At 43.4% G+C, this 24,944-nt stretch overlaps 1 protein-coding gene across 6 annotated transcripts in view; it reads right to left on the bottom strand.

Moving 5' to 3' along the window:
- Window positions 1–24,944, bottom strand: part of PRUNE2 (prune homolog 2 with BCH domain) — a 483,266-nt gene that overhangs the window by 102,878 nt on the left and 355,444 nt on the right. For all 6 annotated transcript variants that reach the window (XM_077474900.1, XM_077474897.1, XM_077474898.1 and 3 more), the window contains one exon: window positions 1,971–2,147. In XM_077474900.1, coding sequence (XP_077331026.1) covers window positions 1,971–2,147 — 177 coding nt within the window. The remainder of the gene's footprint in view (window positions 1–1,970; window positions 2,148–24,944) is intronic.

Here is a 24,944-nt window from a genome sequence, read left to right as displayed (position 1 = left end):
CTGTGAAGGACTGGTGTGCCGTGTGGCCTGCGAGGACTGACCTCGCGAGGCGGCCATGTTGGAAGTATACGAGCGGAACATCTCGGGTATATTCTGTGAGATCCTGCCGGCCTCATCTCTCGGAGATCTGGACCGAGATGCCGATGAGCTGCGGGAAGATGTTCCCATGATTTCAGGTAGGGCAGGAGGGTAAAAGCCTCTGTTGGGAGCTGAATAGTGTCCTCGTCAGCGGGAGCTATCAGGTTAAGCTGCCATCTTCGACAGAGGTCAGGCCACGCCCCCATGTAATGCTTTATTGCTGCTGAATGCACACTAGACATTCAGCAGCATCCATAGAAGCTAATTTTTTAGATGGATTGATGTCTTGGTAGCACACACTCCAGCCATGAGCACCGGCCCTCAGCAATCTATGTGGTAACAGACCAGTTAAGCTTAGGTAAAGTTTTTTAAATTCAGCAGCATCTAGCGGCATTCAGTCTAGCTGCGCTTACATAAACCAAAAAATATGTGTCCAGGAAACATTTGGCCAGCTATTATGCAGCTAAACACATGTAAACTCATGTAAATGCAGGTACGTTAAATGCAGAAGAAATGCATCTGGGAAGTATAACATTTGTTTTTATTTCCCAGATTTAATTTATTTTGCATTATATGCAGGACACTCACGTGCATGAGGCCTTAAAGTGTAACTCCACCTTTGCTGAAAATAAAGCATTCCCCTTTGGGGGCTCTGTGTTGATTTGAATTTTTTTTTTTTAACAAACTTTGTTAACTCTGAGTCCTGCCTTTTTCTGCTCTGAAGATATAGCTGCTTATTTGACCATGTCCTTGTCAGAGTGAGTCTAGGAGGACATGGTTTATTATAACCACCTGGTGTACTCTGTGTTTCTGCATCCCTTTAGAAATATTTAACCTTAGGAGAGTATCTCACCAAATTCCTATTGCAGGGGATACCTAAAATCAGACTTAGTTCATCTTACTGCATATTTCTGGGAAAATCAGTAAGCCAATCACACAAGCAGGAAATTAATTTTTTGGGGGCCATTCTGTACACCAACTGTGTACAGAATGCCTGCAGGTAGCCATTTTGCATTACATTTTACAGAAATCTACAGCGGTTGCAGATTGAAAGGTAAAAATAATTTTAATAATATTAAATTACAATATAGCTGTCTTTTACATATATATCACTTTTTTTTTTAATTTGCTATATTTTTCTTTAATGAAAGTGGAGTTATACTTTAAATGTGACTGTGACCCACTGTAAGTACCAATAAGTAAACAGCAAATGTTAGCTTCCTCTTTGAAAGCTTGCATGAACAAACCCCCAAACCTGAACTGTACCATGTTGTACAGCAACCTGGCCCCCATTCTGTCTATTTTTACTGGTTCCATCTGATCCTGCTGCACATGTAAAGAATGACAATTAGTCACATGTACCAGGCTCAGTGCAAGACGTGTGGTTGCACATCTATTATCTCTTTTTTTTTAACAAATTCTTCATGGTTCTCACTAAAGATAAAGTATTGTGTAGTATCAGTGAGTGCACATTTTGAGTTGTTAGTGTAACATTTACCGTAAAAAAGCTTTGAGGAAATGCTCTCATTTGATTGTTCCACATTAGAACTACTAAAAAGGAAAGAAGAGACACAGCTGTACCCTGATCTAATTTGTTTCATCAAAGGTGACCTATGATTAAGCCTGCCTTGGGTGAAACGCATTAGAGTGGGTGGTCTGAAGGTAGGGACTGACGCTTTGGCTCTGTGGAATACATTTTTATGTATTGAGTGATGTCAGAATGTAGCTATGTCTTCTCTTCACTTTGAATTCAGAACACGGACAACTCCCTTTGGTCTGACACCTAATCTCTGGGAGGTTGTGAACACACAGCTTTCTAGCGGGGAGTTCTGCTATTAGAAAGGACAAGCTTAATTTAAAAAAACAGGATATGTTGCATACAGTTTCCATACCTCCATGCGATATCACTTTTTTGTAAGGTTCAATAGCTTTCATGTTAATTCTTTGTTCCTGCTCCCCAATAATGACAGTCCTCCATAACTTGTTATCAGCTCTCTCTTCTTCTGCTGTATACTCTTCAATAGAGTCAAAATTTTGTTGCACCGAGTGTCCAAGTGCCGGTCGATCATCTGAATGAAGGAAATAAGTATATACTTAAAGAAGAGTTTGCAACTCACTAAAAATAAGATGCTGCATATCTAGAAACTCAAGGAAATTGGCATTAGGCATGCATGCTTTGGAATAATAAAATGTATAATGTTTCAATTTGCGGCAGGAATGTTTTAAAGCACCCAATATAAAGGCTGTAAATGTTAGGGGTTTCACCTAAAAATACACATATTGGTATGTTCTATATTTTATTAAACAATCTTTCGAGTAAGAAGAGACACCAGGTCAAATTCCAACTGTTGGCATTGTCTGTTTTAAATACTGTTTATTGGCGTATAACACGCACCTTTTCACCCTGAAAATTGGGTGCAAATAGCATGTGCGTGTTATACATCAATACTTCAATTTTAGCTGCCTCGGAGGGGACAGGGAGGGGGGCAGGATGAGTGTCGTCAGATTACATACAGTGATAATCTCCTGTTTACTTGGTGGCCTCTGTAATAGGAAGTCTCCTGGGCTGCATTGGACCACTGTACTGTCTATAAAAGGAGATTCTCACTGTATGTAATCTGTCAGCGCTCATCCCACCCCCCCCCCCCTCCCTGTCCCCTCGGCAATAGTGAGGCTGCTACATTGAAGGCAATGGTGAGGCTGCTGCATTGATGGCAATGGTGAGGCTGCTGCATTGATGGCAATGGTGAGGATGCTGCATTAATGGCAATGGTGAGGATGCTGCATTGATGGCACTTGTGAGGCTGCTGCATTGATGTGGACTGATGAGGCTGCATTGATGGCACTTCTGAGGCTGCAGATGGGTATTGATCAGGCTGTATTGAGGCAATGGTGAGGCTGCAGATGGGTACTGACCCTTATTTTGCTTCCTTTGTTCCTTATTTAAAATTTCTGTTTTTTTCCTGAAATTTCCCTCTTAAAATGAATGTGTGTTAACCGTCTGTGCGTGTTATACGCCAATAAATACAGGTATGTACAATACAGGTTACTTAAAGCGGAGCTCCACCCAAAAGGGAAAGCTCTGCTTCCTCCTCCCCTCCGCTGCCACACTTGTCACCTTTTGGGGGGAGCAGTACCTGGTTTTAAAAAAGGTACCTGCTCCCACTTCCGGCTATTCCAGAAGTTTGGCCCCGCTCCTCCTTCCCCCCGCCAGGTCATCCTTGAAGCACAGCGCGCTTCAAGCATGTGCAACAGGTAATCGGCTGTGAAGCCACTTCATTGCCGGTTTTCATTACCCACGATGGTGGCAGCAGCACCCTAGAGCTGTTTGAAAAATTGTCTCAGGTGAAGACATCGCTGAATTCGTGGACAGGTAAGTGACCTAATATTAAAAGTCAGTAGTTACAGTATTTATATGTAAGTAAAGTACAGTATAATCCTGCCAGAAATAATCTAATAAAAGGTTGAAAGGACAGTGCATTGACATTTCATATTTAGCATACTCCTGCAGCAGTCACATTAGTGCAGGGCACAAGTAAACATCTTTCAGTTAAGCCATCTTCCCTCTCCTCTGTTCCGCTCCTTGGAAGCACCACAGAATTGGAGCCACTTACCCCCTTTCCCCCACAAGCTTCTTTCATTAGTGTACTGCCACACTCTTCTAAATGTCCCTTCTATAGCTTTGTCCAGCCGGATGCACTCCCTGCTGACTTCTATTACCAGGTTCCATTGTCACTGATGTTTTGAAGACCCTATCCAGGCCTCTAGGCAATATGCACCATGCTAAAAAGACTTGCAGAAGAAAGTCAGGAGTAGACAAGGCAAGTACAGCTAGTCCTTTTATGATCTGTGGCACTCTCTCTGGGAATCCAGCCCTGCACAGGGCTCCTTAGATCAGCTCAGTACAGGATGACATTTTGCAGCTCTGGCGTGTCCTGTTCCCAAACCCCGGACTCCTGAGCCCCATCTGCAAATAGCATTTATATGGGTACTAAATCCACCCACCATATCACTATAGGAGGAAAAGGGGAGCTAACACCTACAGTAACTTTCCCCTTACCATGTCATAATATCAACAGAGCCATCTAGTGGCAGATAAACGAACTGCATGTGTCTACAGCCCTCCCTTGCTCTATCCAAAATGAAAAAAAAAACTTTTTCCATTAGTTCTACTTTAAGAAATTGCTGATATGGGTGCGCATGCGCGGCGCGATGGAGAGCGGACGTCTTTAAGGAGCTCCAGAGGCACGGAGACAGTTTGCCTTCCCGCAGGGCTAAAAACCCCCCGAACTCAGCATAAATTAACAGGCACCCCTGCGGGAGTTCCAGGTGTATGCCGTCCCGCAAAAAAAACGAAGAACAACAAGCCGCAAGGGTCACTTACAACTTATCTCCTCCGCACAACTCCCAGAACAAGCATGGCTAAAGATGGCGCCCAGACACAGCGGGACGCCTCATCCCCAGAGATCTGCTCAGGAATCTCCACCCCAGCTCAGGATGATGGTGAGTGCCCCGCATATCTTACTAAAGCAGACTTGGAAGATAGCCTGACATCTATGTATGAGAAGCTAGCAGGGACTTTCCAATCAGAGTTGCACAAAGCTACAAATACTCTATCATTGGAAATCACAAATTTAGGCAGCCGCACTGATATCCTAGAGCAGGCATGTCCAAAGTCCGGCCCGCGGGCCAATCGTCGCCCGCGGTCCTGTTTTGAATGGCCCGCCTAGTTATCTAAACATATATATCTTTTGTGGCCCCCGACGATCTCCCAGCGCCGAGGCCACAAAAGATATATAGTCTCAGTCTGGCTGCCTCCGGAGATGGGAGGCGGTACAAGCGCTGTGCACACAGGAGTATTTCCTGTTTACACGGCAGCCTCTGTAATAGGAAGTCCCATCCCTGCCATTGGACGACTGTTCTGTCCATCAAAGGAGGCGGGACTTTGTCTTAAAGAGGCCACTGTGTAAACAGGAGATTCTCCTGTTCTTTGGTGCTCGTCCTGCCCCCTCCATGTCCCCTCCAAGGCTGCACTGATGGCAATGGTGGCTACATTCCTGGCTAATAGTGAGTGAAATCCTGGCTAATGGTGGCTGCATTCCTGGCTAATGGTGGCTGCATTCCTGGCTAATAGTGAGTGAAATCCTGGCAAATTTTGGCTGCATTCCTGGCTAATGGTGACTGCATTCCTGGCTAATGGTGGCTGCATTCCTGGCTAATGGTGACTGCATTCCTGGCTAATGGTGACTGCATTCCTGGCTAATGGTGGCTGCATTCCTGGCAATGGTGGCTGCATTCCTGGCTAATAGTGAGTGAAATCCTGGCTAATGGTGGCTGCATTCCTGGCTAATGGTGGCTGCATTCCTGGCTAATGGTGGCTCCATTCCTGGCTAATAGTGAGTGAAATCCTGGCTATTGGTGGCTGCATTCCTGGCTAATGGTGGCTGCATTTCTGGCTAATAGTGAGTGAAATCCTGGCTAATGGTGGCTGCATTCCTGGCTAATGGTGGCTACATTCCTGGCTAATGGTGGCTGCATTCCTGGCTAATGGTGGCTGCAATGGTGGCTGCATTCCTGGCAATGGTGGCTGCATTCCTGGCTAAAGGTGGCTGCATTCCTGGCTAATGGTGGCTGCATTTCTGGCAATGGTGAGTGAAATCCTGGCAATAGTGGGTGCATTCCTGGCAATTGTGGGGGCTGCATTCCCAGCAATGGTGGGCGCGCAGATGAGCACGGACCCTTATTTTGCTTCACATTTTTTTATTAAAAATTTTATGTTTTTTTCCTGAAACTTCCCTCTTAAAGTGAAGGTGTGTGCTATTCGCCAATAAATAAGGTATATCCAAATAACGCGCCCGAGCTCATCTCTTCAACACACAGCCACAAAGGCAAGAGAATTCTTATTGGGCCATGTATTAGTGTTCAAACGAACACACTTAGACTGAATTTTAATGGCTCAAAGAATGTCAGGCAAAATGGTCGGCCCTCGCGTATGTTCACTTCCTCAAATCTGGCCCTCTTTGAAAAAAGTTTGGACACCCCTGTCCTAGAGACTAAACATGATGAACTGGCATTAGCACACGCTGATCTCCGCAAGGATTATGAATCCTTGGCTGAAAATTTCCAAATGGTTCAATCGCAGGTCGAGGACCTTGACAACCGTAACCGCAGGAACAATCTCAGATTGCGTGGCATTCCTGAATCGGTTACCGACCTCCCTGTGGCAGCCATCAAAATATTTCAATCACTTCTCCCCACCACCTCTTCCTCATCATTTACATGCGACAGGATCCACAGGGCACTTCGTCCCAAGCCTCCTGCTGATAAACCACCGCGTGATATCATACTTTGTCTGAAAGACTATCTAACTAAGGAAGATATTCTATGCTCAGCAAGAAACTCCACCAACATTGAGTTAGAGGGAGTTAAAATTCAAATTTATCCAGACATCTCCCAGGCTACCTTAGACCGTAGACGGAAAATGAAAAGAGATCACATCTGTGCTTCAATCTGCCCGTATCCGCTACAGATGGGGATTCCCGTTCAAGCTCACTGTTCCAAATAACGCCTCAGAAGGAAAAGAGATACTGATCAAGTTGGGACTTTTGGAACCAGACACCCATGATGTTTGATACTATATGGTACTAAATAGGAATGTTATATCCGCCCCCACATTGTGGTCTCAGGAAATTTCCCTCCCCCCCCCCCCTTTTTTTTTTTTTTTTAACACCTTAGTACCTTGATGGGTGATATAACGAAATATGTTATATATATTTGGATATATGTATTTTATTTATACGAATGTTTATAGATGTGTGTTTTTTTCTTTCCAGTATTTTATACACATATATGTTTTTCTTCTTTTACTTATTTATATTTTCTCCTTAGAATTTAGAACATTATTATCAGCTCCTGAAGAAGCGTCATCGTAGACGCGAAACATGTAGAGCACCAAAAATATATGTAATCGTTGACTGTATGATTGATATCCTTGATCCTATATTTGTATAGATATATATTTTGTTTTGTTTTTTCCTTTTTGGAAATTTGAAATGGATTTTACTATGTCTGATAGGATGTCAATTAGGTCTTAAATGTGTAGTTTTAAGGAGGAAACATTTTCCTTTTTTTGTGTAAAAAGGAAATTGAACTTTTCCCTGTTCTTTTTTTTTTTTAAATTGTCTTTCTTTTTTTAAAAATAAATAGAAATAATTCTTTTTGAATATACTGGTTGTGTTCACAACTTTCTTTATGCCTAAAAAGTCCAACTGAACCCACATTTTTTCTTTTGAGGTCTTTTATGTGAAGGTTCTTTTATTCCTTTTTTTTTTTTTTTTTTTTCTTCCTTACTTCCCCTTTTTCCTGTCAATATTTACAGACACCCTGATCCGACGTCCTTCTACACCGGCACCTAGTCCTATTTGGAACACACCCTCTTCTCGTCGTGGTCAAAGTAGTTGCCGTCAATCTCTCCGAGATAAGCCAGCCTAAATCACACCATTATCTACGTTCTTTTTCAACACAGACTTTAGTTCAAGTTAAACTTTTATCTTTTCCTCTCAGCTGAACTTTTACAGTTGGCCATTTAGGCCCAATCATTCACCACTCAACCCATGCAACCAATCCTTCTGTCCCATACCAACGTTGTGATCTTTTTTTTTTTTTTACCACCCCCCACCCTTTTTACATCCGGTAGAATTGGGACGGCTCTTTCACACCTAAATACTCTTTTTTTTAGGCACTTTTAATTCTTCGGGCGACAGGTCTCCCCTCGTCCGCAGTCATCCCCCCCTATCAACCACTGGTCCCACTTTACATTAGTTACATGTAGTAACACCCCTTTTTTGGGCCCACTGGTTGATATTGGACTTTATTGTCCAAAGTTATTTTCTATTTTTTGGTCATTAAGAACTTTTTTTTTCTTCTGACCCCATTGCTCACAAGTAAATGAGAGAAAGATACAATTCTTTTTCCTGCCTCTCACTGAGCTACTTTTTTATTTTAGGTTTTTTCTTTTCTCAGTTTTTTTCAACGAAAACCTATATGTCAGTTGTGTCATCACATAATGTTAACGTGTCTTTATTTGCACTAAATATTTCAGATTGTCAGATAGGAATCTTTGCAATATTGAGACAAATATTTCCTTATTTTTTCCCTTACGATGTATGCAATCTAGATTTGGCCACTCCATGGTACATACGTACACTCTATCCCTATAATAATTTTTCACTTAAGAAAATGTTAATTTACCAATGGCTTTAAAAATGATATCACATAATGTACAAGGCTTTAACCTTCCACAAAAATGCAAGAAAGCCTTTTATCGATACAAAAGCCTTGGCGCAGATATCCTCTTATTACAAGAGACCCATTTTTCTGCCAATAACCACCCACAATACTTTGACAAATCATACAAACAACTCTATTTAACCTCCTATACTACCAAATCTCGTGGAGTGGCCATATTCATAAAAAACTCATTACTTTTTAAACCTGAACATGTTTATAGAGATCCTGGTAGTAGATTTATAATCCTTCAAGGTAAACTCCAAGGTCGAGCCACCACAATTGCTTCTGTCTATGCCCCAAATGCTGCACAAGCAACTTTCTTTCAACAATTTTTTACTATCTTGGATAGATATATATCTCCCCACATGATAGTAGGTGGAGATTTTAATCTCACTGCACACCCAACCCTTGATAGAAGTAAAATTACTCCCTCCTCCAAGGCCTTCCCTAAATCTCTCACATACAGTCTGAATACTCATCAACTTTTAGACGTATGGTGAGCACATAATATTGGCTGCAAATAATATACTTTTTATTCAAACCCTCATGATAGCTCAGCCCGTATAGATTACATTTTCTGCACCCCCATAGTACTTGCAAATTCCTCCAGTGCGGATATACATGTCTGCCCCTGGTCAGATCACCAGATTGTGGCCTTTAACATTTCTAGATTAGGCCTCAAGCCCACCACTTTCACCTGGAGACTAAATTACTCTCTGTTAACTGACTCATCGACTATAGACTGTCTTACAACACACCTTAATAACTATTTTACTGACAACCAGCTTCCAGACACCCAACCATGCACCTTATGGACTTCCCACAAAGCAGTAATATGTGGTCATCTCATCAATATAGCTTCCAAGAAGAACAAAGCTAAACTATTAGAACTTAGAACACTCACAAAAACACTTGATAAATTATACAACTGTTATAATCAATCACCTACCCCGACCTCCAACATCAGATAACTAGCAAAAAGCAAACCTTAGACCTTTTACTATCAGACAAAACAGAAAAATCTCTGCGGTGGGCAAAAGCTAAATTCCTGCTTTACAGCAACTCAGCTTCTACAATGTTTGCTCGCAAACTCAACCAAACTATCAAACCGACCCATAACTACAAACTCCTTAACTCAGCAGGTGCTTTGGTTTCACACCCAAACGATATAATGAATATCTTTGTAGATTACTATGAAAAGCTGTTTGCAGCTCCTCATCCTACTAAAGACCCATCCACCCAATCTTTGCCATCTCTGTCACCCCAACAGATGGAACATTTAAACGCCCCATGTTCGGATCTAGAGATCTTGACGCTTATCAAATCACTGAAATCTTCCACCGCACGAGGTCCAGACGGATACTCAGCCTCCTACTATAAGAAATTCGCACACATCTTAACGCCCAAACTGACTTCTCTCTATAACCACATATTAAAAGGTAATAACTTTCCTGCAGAAATGTTGTTAGCCAACATGTCCCTTATCCCTAAACCCCACAAAGACCATTCTCTTCCCCAAAACTTTCGCCCTATCTCAGTTATAAATAAAGATTTAAAAATCTTTGGCAAATTATTAGCTAATAGGTTGGCCTCTGTTATATCTTCCCTAATCTCACCAGATCAAACTAGGTTTATCCCAGGCAGACAAATTACCGACAATATTCACCTGGTCACCAATATAATTCAGGACGCTAATCTCCCCTCTAACCAAACACTCCTGCTTAGCCTTGACATCCATAAGGCATTTGACAGCGTCAGCTGGTCTTACCTGGACCACCTATTACCTAAATTTGGTATCTCAGGCGAATTTTTACACAGGTTTCATGCATTATACAGAGGTCCCCAAACCAGAATAAAATTACCAGGGAATAATTCCCAATTTTTCCCACTGCAGAGAGGCACCAGGCAAGGGTGTCCTTTATCCCCCCTCCTCTTTGCTCTTGCAATAGAGCCTCTAGCCCGCGCCATCATAGAAAACACAAACATTCAAGGTTATCATAAAGGCCCAGATGAGTTCAAAATAAGTCTATATGCAGATGATGTACTCCTATTTATCACTAACCCTCTAATTGCACTACCCAACCTAATCACCTTATTAGACTCTTTTCATACTATTTCAGGCCTAGGAGTTAATCTAGTTAAATGTTCTGCCATGCCCATCAATATCCCGAACGCCTTATCACTGCAACGCCACTTTTCCTTTGCTTGGTGCACCCAATCATTTCGCTACTTAGGTATACAACTTAAAACCTTATTCCAAACAAATTACCACCCTATAGTTTCAAACGTCAGATCACTCCTACTTACTTGGTATAAATGCCATATCTCATTCCTTGGCAGTTACGGCCATAAAGATGGCTATATTACCTAAATTACTTTTTTTTTCAGGTCCCTCCCTATTTATATCACAAAAGTCTACATAGATTCCATCCAAAGAGACATTAATAAATGTATTTGGCACCATAAAAAACCTAGATTTCATAAATCCATACTATATAGACCTCTACCCCTCAGAGGCCTAGGCCTCCCAAACCTTTGGCTCTATTATTTACCTGCCAGACTGGCCCATTCAGCTCAATGGCATAGTCCTCCAGCTAACATTCCATGGCTCAAATTTGAAACCCATTCTATTTATCCCTTTCTACCTTCGGGATTACTATGGTCAAAATCAATTAAACCCAATTGTTTCGCCTCTCTCAACACAATAATATATCAATCTGTTTATTTATGGTCACTTTATGGAAAGAAATTCCATCTAGCCTCCTCTTTTTCACCTTTACTCTCCTACCTAGGAGATCTCGAGTTCCCCCAAGCATTCCATGACGTCTCACAGTTCATCTTATGCCGTAAGGCCAACATAACCACATTCCAAGACTTTAATACATGACCTCACTTTAAGACCTTTCTTTAGTTACAAGCACAATACAAACTCCCCCCCACAGAACTACATAATTATACACTAATCAAACATTTCTTTCAACTCAGAGGCTCCTTGGACACGCAAATGCAAAGCACTCGTTTTGAACGCCTATGCTCCCATTCCCCTAGAGATAGAGGTATTATCTCCAATATTTATCGCTCACTTATTGAGACTACATAACCAATGCTTAAAAGGGAAATTGATACAGGCTTATCATTTGATCCAACTGAATGGCAGGAAATGCTGACCAACATGCTTAAGAACACAAGATCATACTCAATACGTGAAACTGCTGTGAAACTTCACACGAGATGGTATATGACCCCCGCAAAAATCCACTCAATATACCCTGCAGTTTCCCCACTTTGTTTTCATGGATGCAATGAAACAGGCACACTATCACATATTTTTTGGAGCTGTAGCCACCTTAACCCAATATGGCAGAAGACCTCTGCCATAGTTGCCTCTATAGCAGGTCGTCCTATTACTCTCACGATGCAAATCTGCCTATGCTTCTCCTCCATCCCTGATATACCAACACACTGTAGAAATCTTATATACACACTTTTTGTTGCGATTCATTGGGTCATTGCCCTTAACTGGCGTTCTTCAGCTCTCCCCTGGCCTCAGGTCATGGCAAGGATGGAAACTATTAAATTATCTGAACGCATCCATCACATTTTATTTGATACTATGCAGATTTTCGACAATAAATGGAAACACTGGAACACAATATTACCGTAATTTATAGGACACCCCCTTAAGGCTTCTGTAGGTTTCCCTAACTCACATCCTTTATTAATTGTGTTGCTATTTGTATCTTCAGGTCAACTTTCTTACTAATTAGATCAATGTATTTCACCTTGTACATGAATATCTTGTCTCATTCTATAGATCTAATCTGGTCTGACACAACTGTTGTATTCTTTTTTATGATCCCTCAATAAAAACTTTTTGTAAACAAAAGAAATTGCTGATATACACTTTCTCTCCCTTCACTCTCTTACTCTCTCTCTCTCTTTTCTACCTATTAACTGTTTTAACAACCTTCATTAGGGACGAGCCCGATGTTCACCCGTTCAGCGAATACCGAACTTTATGGGGTGTTCGTGGCAAATTTGAGCACTGCAAAATGCCCCATAATGCACTGCGAGATAGCAGTGCCTTCATGTCTGATGATTAGCCAAAGCATGCACATGACCTGCATGCTTTAGCCGATCACAGCACGCTCTGTTGCGAGAGCCATGATTGGCCAAAGGCAGGGTGACTTTAGCCAATCATGGCTCAGGGGGCCACACTCCACACTATACTTACATATATACATATATATATATATATATACACATATGTACATATATATACACAGTGTAGTCCATGTAGTGCAGACTATATATATACAGTGCAGGCAGCGTATTAATATATATATATATATATATATATATATATATATATATATATATTCTGCATTCAGTTTATTATTATACAGAATGTATATAGCGCCAACAGTTTACACAGCACTTTACAATATAAAAGCGAGACAATACAGTTATAATACAATAAAATACAAGAGGATTAAGAAGGCTCTGCTCAGAAGAGCTTACAATCTAATAGGGTGAGGCAGGTGGTACAAAAGTTTGTAACTGTGGGGAATGATCTGATGGAAGTGGTAAAAGATTAGTTGGAGGTGTGATAGGCTTACCTGAAGAGATGAGTTTTCAGGGACTGCCTGAAAGTAGCAAGAGTAGGGGATAGCCGGACAGGTTGAGTTAGCGAGTTCCAGTGGATGGGAGAGGCTCTGGAGAAATCCTGAAGATGAGCATGGGAGGAGAAGATGAGGGAGCTTGAGAGTAGGGGGTCTTGGGAGGAGAGGAGAGGATGGTTTGGGTGATATTTGGAGACAAGATTGGTGATGTAGCTTGGGGCAGAGTTGTGAATGGCTTTGTATGTTGTGGTTAGTATTTTGAATTTAATTCACTGGGCGATTGGGAGCCAGTGTAGGGATTGGAGAAGAGGGTTGGCAGGCGCTGAACAGTGGGTAAGGTGAATAAGCCTGGCAGCAGAATTCATGATAGACTGAAGAGGGGATAGCCTATGGAGAGGCAGGCCAATGAGATGGGAGTTGCAATAGTCAAGACGAGAGATAACAAGGGAGTGAATGAGGAGCTTGGTGATTTCATTTGTTAAAAAGGGGTGAATTTTAGAGATGTGAGCAAGGAAGGAGGTGTAGATAGAGAAGAGAAGGGGTCCAAGAACAGACCCTTGGGGGACCTCTACAGAAAGGGACAATGGAGAGGAGGAGAAAGAGTTGTAGGTAACACTATAGGAGCGCTGTGATTGGTAGGCAGAGAACAAGGATAGAGTAGAATCTTGGGGGCCAAGGGAATGGAGTTTATTGAGAAGGAGTGGGTGGTCAACAGTATCAAAGTAGTAGGAGTATGGAGGAATGGCCGTTGGTTTTAGCAGTTACTAAATCGTGAATGAGTTTTAGTGAGGCAGTTTCCATGGAGTGCTGCGAAAGCCAGACTGTAAGGATAAAGAAGGTTATTTTCATTGAGGTAGGAGCTAAGACAGTTGTAGACCAAGCGTTCTAGAAGTTTAGAGGTGAATGGGAGCAATGAGGTGGGTCTTAAGTTGTTCAGTTTGATGGGGTCCAGTGAGGCCTTTATAAATATGGGAGTGATCTGCGCAAGCTTTAGAGGGGAGGGGAAGGTGCCACTAGAGAGAGAGAGTTTGAATATGTGAGTGAGGGAGCAAAGGATAGAAGAAGAGGGTGACCATAGTAGTTGTGAGGGAACAGGATCCAGGGGACAATTGGTTAGGTGGGCATCTGAGAAAAGTTGAAAAGTTTTGTAACCTCTTCAGTAGTAACCTCTTCATATGTACAGTGCAGGCAGTCTAGTATGTGTGTATATATATATATATATATATATATATATAGATATAGATATATATATATATATATATATATATATATATATATATATATATATATATATATATATAGTATACAGTGTATTAAAGTGGTTAAGGGGAACCCTATGACAGAAGACAGAATTAAGAATAAAAATGGCATAGGTTACCCCTCCCCCAGTCCATACCAGGCCCTTTGGATTTGGTATAGATTTTAAGAGAAACTCCACGCCAAAATAAAAACAAAACAAAAAAAAAACAGCGTGGGTCCCCCCTAAAATCTATACCAGGCACTTTGGGTCTGGAATAGATTTTAAGGGGAATTCCATGCCAAATTCAGAAAAAAATTGCAGTGGGGTCCCCCCAAAATCCACACCAAGCGAGTACTCACCCCCCCCCCCCCCGAAACCATACCAGGCCATTTGCCCTCAACATGGGGAGGGTGCTTTGTGGTCCCCAGATCCCGCCCCCCCATGTGAATGGGTAAAAAAAGTCAGAGGGGATGGGGTCATCCAGTTACGTCAGAGGGTGGTCCCGCCCTTGCCTATGTAACAGCTGTCACAGCAAAAAGACAGGAGTCGGCGGGATGCCTCCCACAGAGGCAAAGTATTTTACTTATTTTTTTCCTATTTTTCGGCTCCATCGGCAGCTTGACTGAAGATGGATGTACATTGCGGGGCACTTTTTTTTTTTAAGCCTTTAAAATGAACCCTTTTGATTTTACACATTTGTGTCCGATAGACTTTAACGGTGTTCGCATGTTCGCACAACTTCTTTGTCTGGTCGCATGTTCTGGTTCGGGGATGTTTGGCTCATCCCTAACCTTCATAACCAAAAGGTTTTCTTTAAGTCTTTGCACTTGATTCTGTGTCATGTTTTATGGCATTCTGTTGTTAGTCAATAAAAGCACTAGCAGTCTGCCATCAAAATCCAAAATGATTGCACTACAAAGTATGAACAAAGGTTGCCAGAGAGTGCAGCAGCACCATAAGAATGACATATATGGAGAAGCAGCACTAACAAACATTTCTGAGATGTGCTTATTTAATCCTGTGCACTAGAGGAAAAGTTCGAATAATATCCAACAAAGAAGCAATTGTGTGCACAGAAAGAGCAGAATTGTCAAATTAGAAGTGCCACTGATTTGACTGCTATTCATAGTTAGTCTTTCAAAAAAATTTGAAATACTTTTTTGTTCTCAAATTCAACATTCCTTGGCATGCTGCACAGAAGAGCTAACAAGCACAAACAGGTTTTATACATTAGATGTAAGATACAGATGGAAATAAACCCATTTTATTAAGCAAATCCTTAAAACTGAACTACAGGCAGATATTTAAAAAAAGCAACGTAATGCAGTTATTTATGCATTGAAAAAAACATTGACTGATCATTAGATCTGCTTCTCTTGAACAAAAACGGCCATAGATGGATCGAATTTCAGCTAGTCCCTGTTAAACCAGCTGAATTTCCCTTATTTCAATGGCCAGCTTTAGACAGGAAGTGAGTAACTGGATGGGTCACTAGGTGAAATATAGGACAAGAAGCCTAAAGAAACGAATGTGGATACCACATTTAGGGATTGTGTTATATATTACATTTTTGTTTTTGATTTTAATACCGCTTTAAAGTCTCTTATAATATAATGGCAGCATTGATGATTAACAGGTTTTCTACACATTCACATATGGAGAAAATGTGTTAAGAGATTGCCATTGGGATAAGTCAAGAAAGTCACGCATTGAGCCTCAAACTATTTTCTGGCATTTTAAGACTGAAATTATTTTTATGAAAAGGATTAACTCTCTTTTAGCAGTCATTACATGTAAATAGTTATAGAGTGAGGTAAAGAACTGGGCTGGGCAGGTCTGGATCCACACAGAGGCATAACAGGCTCCTGTCTTAGTCACTGCAGTGGGTGGTGCATCTGGAGCCACAGACCTGTTCCTCCCACAGATTTACACTTTTTGGACTTTCATTGTAATTTGCAGGTCTCCAAGGGGGATGTGAAAGGTAGCACTGAAGTATGGAGTAGGAATACTGCAATATCATAGTTGCCATATATATTAAATATACCATTTTGGAATTGGAGATATCATAAGGGTTTGATGTAATCACCTGGGTCTTAGTATCGAACACTAGGACACTGTTTTCAGGCCAACGTGACTCGGTAATAGAGTCCATAGATTCTTTTAAGAGTCCACCCAAATACTGGCAATGGCCCACGTGGTGAACATAGAAGCTTTCTGATACCTTACACCAGTCTTTCTCAACCTTTTCAACACAGAGGAACCCTTGAAATAGTTCTCCGGTCTTGAGGAACCCCTGCTAAAAATTCATGATCTACAAGTCATGATCCATTAGTGTGATGGTCAGAGGGAAGAATGGTCCTTACACTTGTGGTCATTGGGAAGAATTACCTCCTTACAGATAGTTAAAAAGATCAATGGTGTCAGTGGGAACTTATCTGAGAGAAATTGCCCAATTCTGAAGGAACCCCTAGCAATCTCTGGAGGAACAATAGGGTTCCACGGAACCCTGGTTGAGAATCACTGCCTTACACTATACAGTGGTGTACACATTTTGCTGATTGGGACTGCTGTTCTCATCTTTGTACATTTGAAATGGACTTACAATATTCTTTGTCACATAAATATTTTTTTCACTTTATTGATGTGTTTTGTATCATGATATTTCTAGCGTGGCAAAATTTTGTTTATTTTATTGATTGCATAGTGTGTCTGAATGTTTTTGCCAGCGTCTTTTTTGCACATACCAGTGTGTTTTCTATTACTAATGATTAGAGAATGCTACATGGCTGCAACAAAAATTACATTAATATTAGGCTAGTGTTTCTCAATCTTTTTTCAGTCACTACGCCCTTTAAAGAGGAAGTAAACCCTGATGAGTTTACTTCCTCTTTCATTCCCTGCAAAGGTAAAGCATAATGGACTACTATGCATACCACTTTAAAGGTATGCAAAGTCAGAAAGTACCTTAGTCCATAACTATTTTCTAGTCTGAAACACTGACATCTGTACTGGATTATGATCTCAGCCATTTCTTGACGCAACATGGGGGAAATTCCCCTTAACATCAGCATTCTCCCTTCACATTAGAGTCCCACCATCATGTAAGAGTCAGCCCAAAGTGTGTTGTAAGTGTTTACAACCACTTTAAAGGTATGCAAAGTCAGAAAGTACCTTAGTCCATAACTATACTTTCTAGTCTGAAACACTGACATCTGTACTGGATTATGATCTCAGCCATTTCTTGACGCAACATGGGGGAAATCCCCCTTAACATCAGCATTCCCTCTTCACATTAGAGTCCCACCATCATGTAAGAGTCAGCCCCCTTTGCATCACAGTCCCTTTGTTACATCAGAGCCCCTCCCTCACATCAGGGACCTGCCTCACATCACATCAAGCCTCTCCATTACAGTCCCCTTCGCATCAGAGTCCCCCCTTCACATCAGAGACCCTCCGTTACATCAGAGTCAGCCCCACATCACATTAGACTCAGCCCCTCTCACAACAGTCCTCAATCCTTCCTTAACAAGTAGAGTCCCACCTTCAAATTCTCAATGTGGCTGCAGCACCATGGCAAGGGAGTGGGAGGCAGAGCAGGTCTAGAAAAAAGCAAGGATTCCATCCTTCCCTGTACCCCTGCCCTAAATCATCAGTTTTCATGGTGTGGGTGGGCAAGCCACCAGCACCGTAGCAACAAATTCTGTTTTTGCACTTAGCAATATGAAGGACAAAACAATCATCTACCATAAAAAATAAAAACAGGTAAAATAACAAGTTGAGCAGAAGAAAACCTGGACCAACAGCTAAGGTGGTCAACAAGAAAAAATGTTTACTAGGCCAAAGCATACCTAACCTTTGACTTCAGGGAAATGCAGATTGGACAGACAAGGCATGTCCAAAAAAAAGACCAACCAGTCTAATTCTGGAGGCTTATGTAAAACCCCTTAAATCTCGATTCAGGAAGAGGAAAGTCCAAATTAGGAAAAATGCTACCTGATAGGTAAGGAATCTCTTAAAGAGACTCACAGATAATCCAAATGGAGAGAGAGAAAATAAACTCTTAAACTAGCGAAACAATAGTAATAACCCTGAACCCTTTTAAAGAAGAGATTTGGATTAGAAGACTATATAGTTCAGTCACAGAAGAGCATTTATTTTTCAGTAACTAGGTCCCACAAAGGCCTCTAGACTGACAAAATCAATCTTACACACTACGTAATTTATATTGTTCCTTCTATTTCTGTATGCATGTGATGGCACTGTAATTATTTTAATTAAATAAATGTAAGTACCCTTTTCCTAATCGATATACAACTGTCACATTGTTCAGATCTTTCCCAGCCTGTCTGCAGGGAAACATAAGCAGGAGGCAGTGGCGGCTGGTGACGTTTTAGGATGGGGGGGGTCGTCAGATCCCACCCTTCCTTTTTGGCCCCTCCCATTTATCATAAGCCCTACCCCTTATAGAATCTACTCACTCCGTCTTCTGTATTCCACTTGCTTCCACCCATAGTGTCAGTATCACAGCACAGAGTATATAGCTCCAGCATCACAGCTCAGGGTATATAGTGCAGCCTCAGTCACAGATATTACACCCTCCAGTACATATTTCCCCTCCCTGTACATATTACACCCACCTGTACATATTAACCTCCCTCCCTGTACATATTACACCCACCTGTATATATTAACCCCCCTCCCTGTACAAATTACAGTGCAGAGTGTAGCACACAGCCTAGTGGAGGATGTCACACTCAGTATCCTTAGCCTTATCTATTATTACTGTAAGATAAAGTGGCAGGAATTCTACAAAGCAAAATGGCATGCAACAATCCCAACTGTAGGGTAGCTCCCAGTGCTTCAGCCTTACTCTGGCCTTATTCATGACATGAGACTGGGTCACACTAGAGGCTGTACCATAGCTCTGAAACTAGACAGCAGTCTTCAGCTAACACAGTACCCAAAGGTCTGTGTCACAATCAGGGGTCAGGCTCGAAGATCAGTTGCTTTAGCAATTACGTAAGCGGGTGCCCCCGCCTCCTCTGACATCACGAGGAAAGCCATAGGGAAGTCCCCGTGCGTCAGAGGGGTCACCGGGTAGCCCCGCCCTCTGCTATTTAAGAAGTGTCAGAAGAAGCGAAGCATCACACTGCTGAAGACTCCCACAGAGGTGGATCGTGCGGATGGTGCAGAGAAGAAGCTGGAGCAAGAAGCGGGAAGAGAAGAGCGGAGGAAGAAGATGAAGAAAAAGATGAAGATGGAGAAGAAGAAGATGGAGAAGAACAACACCGAAGGAAGACCAGAAGAAAGAAGATGAAACAAGAAGCACAAAGAAGAAGAATTTAATAAAGGACTTGTCAAAAAATGTCTTTTGTCTTTTTTAACCTTTTTGTCACTTTTTTTGTGAAATTGTAGGGGTACATTTGTTCACACGGGGGGGGACAGGATCTGGGGGTTCCCTTGTTAAAGGGGGCTTCCAGATTCCGATAAGCCCTCTGCCCGCAGACCCACACAACCACCGGGCAAGAGTTGTGGGGATAAGGCCCTTCTCCTCATCAACATGGGGGAAAAGTGCTTTGAGGGGCTACCTCAAAGCACCCTCCCAACGTTGAGGGCATGTGGCCTGGTATAGTTCAGGAGGGGGGGGGGGCGCTCTCTCGTCCCCCCCTGCCAGGTTGTGTGAGCTGATAAGGGTCTGGTATGGATTTTTGGGTGGACCCCCACGCCATTTTTTATCATTTTGGCACGGGGTTCCCCTTAATATCCATACCAGACCTGAAGGGCCTGGTCAGCCCCTGATCAGCTGTTCGCCAAACAGCAAAAACCCTTTAAAATTCTATGGGAGAAATCAAAAGTGCTAATTTTAAAGGCTTATGTGCATGGTATTGTCATAAAAAGTGTTTGGGGACTCGAGTCCAGCCGCATGGGGACATGTATCAATGCAAAAAAAAAGTTTTAAAAACTTTTGGAGCTGTGATTTTAATAATGCTTAAGTGAAACAATAAAAGTGTAATATTCCTTTAAATTTCATACCTGGGGGGTGTCTATAGTATGCATGTTTCCCGTGTTTAGAACAGTCCGACAGCAAAATTACATTTCTAAAGGGAAAAAAAAGTAATTGGACGTGCGATACAAGTAACGCTTGAGCAATCCCTAGAGGCCGCTAGTAACTCCGGGTGGACTGAGTGAGGCTCATAACGTATTATAGCTACATCTGGTTGACATGATTAAAAGACAACAACTACACCTTTCAGCTTGTATACATGAGCATGGGGGGAAAAAAACGGAAGGCGGCTGGCTTTTCTGAGCCATACCGACTTCTAGGACAGCTCGATCTCTGCCATACAGCTATCTGACGGGTCAATTACTTCAGATCCTTTTGACCATAAACCAAGAGTTTGCATCATATTATGGTAGACTCTATGACAATTCAATGAAAAGACCGACTTTACGGGGTTTTTTCTCCTCCTTAGACTTCCCCGCACTTAGTGACTCTCACAGACATCTTTTAGACCAGGGTATAACAGCGGAGGAAGTGGAGACTGCTATCGGCTCTCTGCCATCCTGCAAAACTCCCAGCCTCAACGGTCTTCCCTTTGAGTAGATTTCCAGTCTGACCATGCTCTTCCCATGTGACAATAAGAGCCCATTCACACAGGGGCAACTCCTGATCCGACTTCAGGTCGCCCCTAGTCGCCTCAGGTCACCTCAGGTCGGACAACATTTAAAAAGCAATGTAAGTGAATGAGAGCGGTCTTAATGCACACTACTGAAGTCGCTCCGACTTCAGAAAAGGTTCCTGTACTACTTCTATCCGACTTGTAGGCGACCGGTACCCATTGATTTCAATGGAGATCGCCTCCAAGTCGGATCTCCGTTTATACGGAGGCGACTTTGACAGAATTATCAGCTCTCAAGAGGGAACTCCACGGCAAATTTCAGAAAAAAATTTGGCGTGGGTTCCCCCTCCGAGAGCATACCAGGCCCTTAGGTCTGGTATGGATTCCAAGGGGAACCCCCTACGCCGAAAAAACGGCGTGGGGGTCCCCCCCAGATCCACACCAGACCCTTATCCGAGCACGCTACCCGGCCGGCCAGGAAAGGGGGTGGGGACGAGCGGGCGCCCCCCCCCCTCCTGAGCCGTACCAGGCCACGTGCCCTCAACATGGGGGGGTGCCTTGGGGGAGGGGGGGCGTGCGGCCCCCCCACCCCAAAGCACCTTGTCCCCATGTCGATGAGGACAAGGGCCTCTTCCCGACAACCCTGGCCGTTGGTTGTCGGGGTCTGCGGGCGGGGGGCTTATCGGAATCCGGGAGCCCCCTTTAATAAGGGGGCCCCCGGATACCGGCCCCCCACCCTATGTGAATGAGTATGGGGTACAATGTACCCCTACCCATTCACCTGTGGAAAAAAAGTACAAAAAAAAAACACAACACAGGGAAAAAATATTTTATTGCACAGCTCCGGGGGTCTTCCGTCTTCGGGGGTCTTCTCGCCGGACTCCTCCGCTATCTTCTTGTAGCTCTTTTACTAGCGGAGGAGTCCGGCTTTCTTCCTCCCCGCCGCCGGCCTCTTCTCCCGACTTCGGGGGTCTTGTCCCCCTCTTCGGTTCTTCTGCCGGGCCACCGCGCCTTCTTATAGCTCTTTTACAGGCGGTGGCCCGGTCTTCTGTCGTCGCCGCCGCCGCCGCCGTCGCCTTCCGTTCTTCTTCTTCTTCTTCTCCAGGAGATGTTGACACGACGCTCTCTCCGGCCGGAATGCCAGAGCCGCCCTGCGCTGCCACTTATATAGGGACAATGGGGCGGTGTCACATGGGTTGATGTCACATGGGTTGGTCACATGGGTTGATGTCACATGGTAAGGGGGCGGGGTCACCATGTGACATCAACCCATGTGACCAACCCATGTGACATCAACCCATGTGACACCGCCCCATTGTCCCTATATAAGTGGCAGCGCAGGGCGGCTCTGGCATTCCGCCTGGAGAGAGCGTCGTGTCAACATCTCCTGGAGAAGAAGAAGAAGAAGAACGGAAGGCGGCGGCGGCGACGACAGAAGACCGGGCCACCGCCTGCAAAAGAGCTATAAGAAGGCGCGGTGGCCCGGCAGAAGAACCGAAGAGGGGGACAAGACCCCCGAAGTCGGGAGAAGAGGCCGGCGGCGGGGAGGAAGAAAGCCGGACTCCTCCGCTAGTAAAAGAGCTACAAGAAGATAGCGGAGGAGTCCGGCGAGAAGACCCCCGAAGACGGAAGACCCCCGGAGCTGTGCAATAAAATATTTTTTCCCTGTGTTGTGTTTTTTTTTTGTACTTTTTTTCCACAGGTGAATGGGTAGGGGTACATTGTACCCCATACTCATTCACATAGGGTGGGGGGCCGGTATCCGGGGGCCCCCTTATTAAAGGGGGCTCCCGGATTCCGATAAGCCCCCCGCCCGCAGACCCCGACAACCAACGGCCAGGGTTGTCGGGAAGAGGCCCTTGTCCTCATCGACATGGGGACAAGGTGCTTTGGGGTGGGGGGGCCGCACGCCCCCCCTCCCCCAAGGCACCCCCCCCATGTTGAGGGCACGCGGCCTGGTACGGCTCAGGAGGGCTGGGGCCGCCCGCTCGTCCCCACCCCCTTTCCTGGCCGGCCGGGTAGCGTGCTCGGATAAGGGTCTGGTGTGGATCTGGGGGGGACCCCCACGCCGTTTTTTCGGCGTAGGGGGTTCCCCTTGGAATCCATACCAGACCTAAGGGCCTGGTATGCTCTCGGAGGGGGAACCCACGCCAAATTTTTTTCAGAAATTTGCCGTGGAGTTCCCCCTTGAGCTCATTCTCTGCTTGGCCTCGGCAAAAGTCGCCTGGCCTGGGGCGACTTGTAAGTCGTCCCAAGTCGGGCTTGAAGTCATCACAAGTCGTTTTGAAGTCGTCCCAAGTCGCGCTGTGATCTTAACTCAAGTCGTGTCCAAGTTGCCTGACTCAAGTCGCCTACAAGTCGTGTTGCCCCTGTGTGAATGGGCTCTTACACCCCATCCTTTCTGAACTATGTCACAATCCACAAACAAACACATCATTTCCTCAGGCCTTTTCCGCCTCTGGAATTCATATACACCACTGTTTCACCAGTGTGAAACACCATCTCAATCCCATACACACTTCTCTCTGGAACACTAACTGACAGCTTACTTAACTCTAAACAACAGTGGGAAGAAGCACATTTCTCTGACCAAGGACAGATGAGAAAAATTACATTCTCAACTACAAATGCTCCATTAGGTTTAATATCCAAGAATTGGCATACAAACAATTAAGATGGTACAGGACACCACAAACGCTACAAAAAAAATTCCCAGAAACCCCTGACTTGTGGAGTTTTGCATTTTTCCTCCCTGATATCTCACACTATCCTACCCACAGTTCTCCCCATCCCCATCGCGACCTACTCCTCGACACTGTATAACCCCTCACTTGCCTCTTTTTTTTCCCCCTTTCACACATTGTCTTATCTTATGAATCTCCCTACTTCTCCTCACCTTAGACTTCCTTTCCACTCTCCACCTCTGTGTATATTCACTAATCTCTTTCATTCTACCTATCTTATTTTCTAACTCACTTCATTGTATTCTAAAATTTTAAAACTATAATAAACACAACCAGATCAAGTCGTCTGGCTAAAACCTGTATTTCCCAAAGTTTTCCATGCTAAATCGGGTTCACATGTGAATAATACTCCAGTATTACCAGTTTTGTTGTGACAAATGTGATCTACAATCCTGTATGGACTTGATTTTGATTTTATCTGTTCCTACGATCAATGCCATTTAGTCATGTGCTAAACAAATCTTACAACACACACATACAGTAATTATGGTTCTCTTTCACATGTAAGTAATGTTATAATGCTTCTCAGGACTGTCAGGACTTTCTGGATAGGGGAGGATGACACACTTTGGTATCTTGTCTTTGGGTGCCAGCTTTGACCTTAGGTATTAATAGCCAGGCTAGTACCCAAAAGTAAAATATACACAAAGCAATAACCTACATTTTTTGTTACAGTTTTGATACATATTTTTAGTACTTTGGATGTGACATATTCAATCAAAATGATAGGCTTCTACAGTGCCTTGCGAAAGTATTCGCCCCCCTTGAACTTTTCAACCTTTTGCCACATTTCAGGCTTCAAAAATAAAGATATAACATTTTTATTTTTTGTGAAGAATCACCAACAAGTGGGACACAATTGCGAAGTGGAACGAAATCTATTGGATTTTTGAAACTTTATTAACTAATAAAAAAATGAAAAGTGGGGCGTGCAAAATTATTCGGCCCCCTTGCGTTAATACTTTGTAGAGCCACCTTTTGCTGCGATTACAGCTGCAAGTCGCTTGGGGTATGTCTCTATCAGTTTTACACATCGAGAGACTGAAATTCTTGCCCATTCTTCCTTGCAAAACAGCTCGAGCTCAGTGAGGTTGGATGGAGAGCGTTTGTGAACAGCAGTTTTCAGCTCTTTCCACAGATTCTCGATTGGATTCAGGTCTGGACTTTGACTTGGCCATTCTAACACCTGGATACGTTTATTTGTGAACCCTTCCTTTGTAGATTTTGCTGTATGTTTGGGATCATTGTCTTATTGGAAGATAAATCTCCGTCCCAGTTTCATGTCTTTTGCAGACTCCAACAGGTTTTCTTCCAGAATGGTCCTGTATTTGGCTGCATCCATCTTCCCCTC

The sequence above is a fragment of the Lithobates pipiens genome, unplaced genomic scaffold (genome assembly GCF_037356315.1).
Source record: "Lithobates pipiens isolate NorthernLeopardFrog02 unplaced genomic scaffold, aLitPip1_a1.2 Scaffold_13, whole genome shotgun sequence".
NCBI lineage: Eukaryota > Metazoa > Chordata > Amphibia > Anura > Ranidae > Lithobates > Lithobates pipiens.
This window is presented reverse-complemented; position numbering and strand designations above follow the sequence as displayed.